General features: G+C 35.4%; 1 protein-coding gene and 1 long non-coding RNA gene across 5 annotated transcripts in view; both read left to right on the plus strand.

Moving 5' to 3' along the window:
* Window positions 1,414-6,518, plus strand: part of LOC107622975 — a 10,294-nt gene continuing 5,189 nt past the window's right edge. Inside the window, exon 1 of the mRNA XM_016325060.2 lies at window positions 1,414-1,727. Coding sequence (XP_016180546.1) covers window positions 1,544-1,727 — 184 coding nt within the window. The 5' untranslated portion in view covers window positions 1,414-1,543. The remainder of the gene's footprint in view (window positions 1,728-6,518) is intronic.
* LOC107622976 lies at window positions 1,734-5,113 on the plus strand. Of its 4 annotated transcripts, none has more exons than XR_002356504.1 (7): window positions 1,734-2,221; window positions 2,316-2,532; window positions 2,634-2,725; window positions 2,852-2,974; window positions 4,478-4,641; window positions 4,675-4,729; window positions 4,898-5,113. It is a non-coding gene; the product is annotated as an uncharacterized LOC107622976 (long non-coding RNA). The 4 variants fall into 4 exon arrangements; XR_002356505.1 differs by having other exon boundaries at window positions 4,675-4,704; XR_002356502.1 differs by having other exon boundaries at window positions 4,478-4,729.

The following is a 6,518-nucleotide window of genomic DNA, read 5'->3' on the forward strand; positions in this document are numbered from 1 at the left end:
CTCACAAAATAACGAAGTTGCAATAAACAGTCCTATGGGCCTATGCTGCCCCTTTCGGCATGAAATGAAACTACTACACACAATTTGTACTTATTTTTGGCATCTGCATCAATTATATACTACTTTGTCACCAAAAATTATATACTAGTTTAATGTCACGTGTTAGGTGCGTAGCACGACTTTACCAAAAAAAATAATTAAAAAATAATGTGTGTAGCACGAGAGAGTTAACTGTTGGAGTTCAAATCACGTTTAATTCAAAAGTATAATTTATTTTAATGAATATTACTTAATATTTTGTAATCTATTCAAATTTAAAGTCATAATTGTTTATGAAACAAAATTTAGACAAGAGTAGTTTTTATATTTTCAAAAAATCAATAATTATCCAAATATTTGAAAAGGCAAGCGACAGCCATCCTTCAGGTCCTTGATGGGGGGAGAACATGGCCTGTTAGTTACAGTTTTGGCAAATTCAATTCTGGATGGAAGAGATTTGCAAAAGACAATAGTTTGAATGTAGGGGACATTTGTGTTTTTGAGCTCACCAATCCCAAAGACCTTTATTTTAAGGTATCCATTGGTCGAATTGAAGAAGAGGAACTTCCGCTATCAATAGGTAATTATTCTAGTTGGTATTTCAGTGAAAGAGTCTCTAACAGTTTCTTGTTATAGATGTTGAGCTAGCAGAGTTTGTTAGTCCAAGTCACCAGTCTCTTAACAGTTTCTCTCAACCCAGCTTTCTCTATTTTACAAATCAGATGCACCGATTTGTTTTTGAAAAAATTACAAATTTTATAATGTTAAATCCAGCTATTCGATTCTTTAAATATACTCCTTCTGTCTTTAGATAATTATATTGAAAAGGAAAAAGTACTGATTCATATGTATTGCTTTTCTTTTCTGAATATTAAACAATACTTCTCCAAATATATCTTTTGATATGCTAAATTTTTATCTTGTTAAATTATATATATTAAAAATACAAATTTACCTGTCATAAAAAAAAATCAGTTTTCTAGTTTAGGATAATAATATATATTGGTACCTAGTTTTACTTTATGCAATAGTTTTTAAAGATAATTTTTTTGGCATTTCCAATTGCACAGTTTTAAATAAAAGAAAATTTCACCACCATAATAAGTTTTATATTCCCTGACTACATAATTTTCATCACTCCCCATTGTTTTGGGATGTGGCTGCAAATTGTTGTCAACAAATTTTTCGTATGCAAAATATTATTTTTATCCTAAAATTTTTGGAGACGGAGACTAAAATTTTAATAATATTTTATACTTAAAATATTTTATTTTAATTAATTAATTTTATTTTTATTCTTTATACAAATTAAATTAAAATTTCATTCAATTTGTATCTTTTACTTTATACAAAACATAATACTTATTTCAATCTGTTTCTTAAATGTCTCCGTGTTTCCATTTCTATTTCTCTTTCAAATGCTCCCTAAAGTCACACAATAGCTTTTAAAGATAATTTTGTTTCACGATACGAATGGCAAATTTGCCAAAACTAGGCATGTGTTATGCCAACTTTCATTCATATTGGATTTTTTCCTTTGCTGATTAAAGAAATAGGACCAGAGTTTTCTCTACCTTTATATCAATGTTACAATGAAGAGGCTGAAGGTCATCATAATATGATATCTGCTTGCCCTGACGGTCCAATATATCAAAATGATGCGGCCGGACCCAGCAATATGGTGGAAGGTACGGTGTCCTTCCTTGTTCTGGCTACCATCAAGAGCTTATAGTACAAATTGGTTAAAGAAAGTAGAAGCCAGCATCTTTCCAGCTCATCTTAGCTGGCAAAATTGCTTCCCCATCATAAAGACAAAATAGTACACGCTTTGCAAGAAGAGTTATTTTACCTTTCATCACCTTTTTCATTACCTATTTTTACCTACACCAAACCCTAAACCCTATTTTCACCGCAGCCTCCCACCACTGCCTTCTTTGAAACGCCGTCCACCGTTACCTGTCAAGAAACTGCAGTGCGCCACCTCGCTTAGAACGGAGACAATGTTCCGTCGCTGTTCCACGCCGCACTACTGCCTCTCCTCCATGCCGCACCACTGCCTCTCTTCCACGCCGCACCGCTGCATCTCCATCTCCCCTGAAGCCCGCGAAGTGTCGTCCCTACCTCCGCCCCTGCTCCCCACAGCGACACCGTGCCTCTGTTCCCAACCGCCGCGCGTTCAGTCGTTAGTACCCCCTCCCTAGTTACATCCCAATTCACCTATTACATTTTATCTCAGAAATTAAACCCTAATTCGTGCCTTCTCCATTTCTCCTCAGTTCACTCCACTGCCGCCGCGCCGTCTTCGCTCTACTGCTGCCGCGCCGTCTTCGCTCTACTGCTGCCGCGCCGTCGTCACTCCACTACCGCCGCGTCCGTCGTCTCTCCGTCACACTCGCGTCGCCATCGCACCGTCACACTCGCGTCGCCGTCGCTCCCTCACACTCGCATCGCCGTTGCGCTGTCACACTCGCGTCTCCGTCGCTCTGTCCTTCGGTTACTCTCTCTCTCTCTCTCTCTCTCTTTCTCTTTGCTCAGTTTCATTCTTCAACTCTAAAACCTCCATTGATGATTGACCTAAAACTCATCAATTTCAGAATTCAGTGCCATCTTTCAAACTTCACGGATGAACCACAACTGAGTTCAACTTCTCATTGTTGCATCATGAAGAGGCTCTTCTGCTGATTTGGTATGTGGATTTTTTTCATCGAAGCTTTTTTTGTTGCAAATTGTTCTTTATTTTGTGGTTACTGAAATATATAATGCAACAATTCAGAAGGTCTGTGACTACCATGGACTTTGTTATTTTGTGCAGGCGAGCCAGGAAACAGTTCAGAAGGTCCTTGACATAGTCAAGAAGCAATTGGCACTGCCAGAGGGTTCAAGTGTAACTGGAGAGTCCAAGTTTGCTGCCCTTGCAGCTGATTCTCTTTACACAGTACTTTCACATTTTCTTAAACTTCATCTCTGGATTTATAATAATCGCCATTCTTGATTGTATCTTTCATCTATGCATGTCTTTGTTGAAAATTTTATATGTTATCAGTCCTTTTCATGGTACTCTCTCATTATGGAGGGATGAGAGATTCTTTAAAATGGGTAACCAGTGATGGATTGATTGAGAATAAGAGGGGTTTTTGAGTTCTTTAAAATGAGTGAAGACAGCTTGTTCAAAACAGCATCAACAAAGGAAGAGAGATAAGCTCTACCCCCAAGTTTTGCAGCCATGATTGAGACTCAAGTTCAGGAGATGATGAGATCAGAGCAAAGAAAAGAAAGAAAGAAAAGTTTAGGATTAATATATTTTATAACATAAGCAATAAGCAATACAATCAACAATTCAGCCCCTCGTAAAAAATTATGTGATTCCTTTTGTCTTTTTTAATTTCTGCTTCATTCTATAAGGTTTCAATTTGAGATTGGCAATCTTGAAATAATACAACAACAACAAAGCCTTGTCCCACTAAGTGGGGTCGGCTACATGAATCAAACGACGTCATTGTGCTCTGTCATGTATCATGTCTACAGAGAGACCGTTTACATGTAGGTCTCGTTTGACCACCTCATGGATGGTCTTCTTAGGTCTTCCTTTGCCTTTCGCCCTTTGTTCATCTTCCATCTCATCCACCCTCCTAACTGGATGTTCTATCGATTTTCTTCTCACATGTCCAAACCACCTGAGACGCGATTCAACAATCTTTTCCACAATCACAATTGGTGCAACTCCAACTTTCTCCCTTATATCTTCATTCCTTATTTTATCCAATCGCGTATGACCACTCATCCATATCAACATTTTCATCTCTGCCACACTCAGCTTATGTTCGTGCTCCCCTTTAGCCGCCCAACACTCCGTACCATACAGCATAGCTGTCACACCACCTTGAGTCTTCACATTAGTTGTGGCCCCATCATACATATCTTTAATTGCCCGAATATATGCGATCCTTACTTTCCTCTTTTCTAAGACCTTCCATAAGACATCCCTTGGTACTCTATCGTATGCTTTTTCCAAATCAATAAACACCATATGTAGATCCCTTTTATTACTACGATACCTCTCCATCATCCTTCTTAATAGGTATATCGCTTCTTAATAGGCAATCTTGAAATAATAATAAGGAATTTTTTATTTCAAAGATTTATCATTTTATTGGTCATGAAAAATAATCATAATGTAATATATTAGAACAGTTTAATGTAGATATAATATTAATGATTGACTTATAGAATAAACTAAAAATGTGCTATGTGGCAATTATTTTAATTAGTTAGGAGAAGTACTTTAATTTTTTTATCCATTAAAATTAATATAATGTATAAAAAATATTAAATCAGTTATTCAATTGCTGTTAGTTATGGTGTTAGAAGATCAAGATATTTTATGCAGATCCTTGTCCAGAGATGTTTATGTAAAATGAGTCATTTTTTGTTTTTTCAGGATTGAATTTTTGCAATTGAATATGGCCAATGTGCTTTTGGAGAAAGGGAGGATCAACACAGTGCACGTGCTTTTGGAGAAAGGGATTGATTTGAATGCAGAGGATGAAGAAGGGTATGCTAATATCATGCACAAATACATGAAAAATTCATAGAGAAGCTTTTGTGCTGATGTGGCTGAGGTTTTGGTGGAGAAAGGTGCTGATGTTGAAGCCAGGAGTAAGAAGGGTATCACTGCTTTTGTGCTAATGTGGTTTGTCCATAAGAGTGAACTCGTTTCATTGCCCTTTTTGTACTTCATCTCCTAACTTGATAGTACATCAAACACAATCTTGGTTTGCTGAAGATAGATATTTTGGATCTAAACTTTGCTGTTCAATCAGGCTTTTTTTCACAATTTAGTTCCACTTCTCTATTTCAGGTTCAATCTTTCTTTCCAAGATAAATACCTTTATTTAAAGCATCCTTCTCTTGAGATTGAAGATTTTTGTTCATTCCTGATAATAGAGATTGAAGATTTTTCCCTTAATGATTTGTCGATACCATGCATTCAAAAGATGAGGCATTGGTTTATTTCATGTTAGATTGTTATCTAGTAACTCATATTTTTGGATATGCTTATATAATCATTGATGTGTTCTGGTGCAGGTCAATTCTGTCGGTGCTAAGGTGTTAGAATTTATAGCTCATTTTGGAAAGCCTACTGCACCGCTTCCTGCAGCTATTGTTGGTTGTGTTCCAACAAAAGCAGGCGAAACAGAATTCAAGATTTCTCCAACTGAAATTACAGATGCTATGAAAGCAGGATTGGATCAGCCTATAATGCCAGAGCCTGAGGTATTCAACCCCTCTTCAAATCGACTTCTTGACTTGTTAGTTTATTCTGATTTCACACTTGGTAGTATTTGATTTTCCCCAACTGACTTGTAACTAGTCTACGGTACTGCGTATTTGATATTTGGTTATGCTCAATGTGGTTATGTCACAATAATAGCTTTAACCTAAGAGTGGTGGCTTTATCATAACTTTTTGCATTCCGTATATATTTCTATTTTGACATGACTCACAAGAAAGCTGCATGTGTCCTCGTTAAACAAGCAATTTTATCCTTTGTTATTCTCATCTATCTTGTTGCTTCTTGCGACTCTTGGTAAGTTTGTTAACGTTTTCTTTAACTAATTATTTTGATTCTTTCTTTTGAACTTTGTTGCCAAGGTACAAGGGCTCTAGGACGATGATAGACCATTATTGTTAGCATCTTGGATTTTTTTCATGTTTAACATTTGATTTGGAAGATATCGTGATTATATTTCTCTTTCTGATTATTTTGAATTTAAATTTAAAAGGTTTTATCAATGATCTGATAAAAATGTAGAAATTTCCCATTATTTTATCAATCCTTCTTCAGGTATATATAAAAAGGATAATTTTGACATAATAGATGGTGAAAAGTAGATATGTGTGAACTTCTCAGTATGCTAACTATATTTTGGAAATTAAATTTGAATAATGAATACATCTAACATTTAATAGCAGCTTGCCTGTGTTTTTCCTGCTCATCTCAGTTGTTCATTTCTGTGTTTTTCAATGTTGATATAAGATTGTTGCTTTATTCGTACAAAGTGACACCATGCTTTGGTTAAATAACCAGGATGAAGAACATGAAAACAAAGGAAAAGATGAGAGCTGTGATGTGAAGCTGCTGAAAGCGGTGCATCTGAAAGGGAAGATGCAACTCACTTTTATAATATATTTTGAATGAAAATTAAGAAATATAAACTACGTTAATACCGACTCACTCTTAATCAAAATTAGTTTTTACAAATGCTAATTCAAACACACACTTAGACTTATTTTTGCTGTTTGATTTTTCTCTTTCTCTTCATAGATTTTGATTTTTTTAATTAAAATAAATCAGAGGAGAAGGTTGAGAGAGATTGGGAAGCTGATAAGAGAAGTGAGGAAAGAAAGGTAACCTTGTTCTCAAAGATGATTTTAATATTTTAAAATATTTAAAATAAATTAATTTTTAAATATTTTAA

Source organism: Arachis ipaensis, chromosome B10, assembly GCF_000816755.2.
Source record: "Arachis ipaensis cultivar K30076 chromosome B10, Araip1.1, whole genome shotgun sequence".
NCBI lineage: Eukaryota > Viridiplantae > Streptophyta > Magnoliopsida > Fabales > Fabaceae > Arachis > Arachis ipaensis.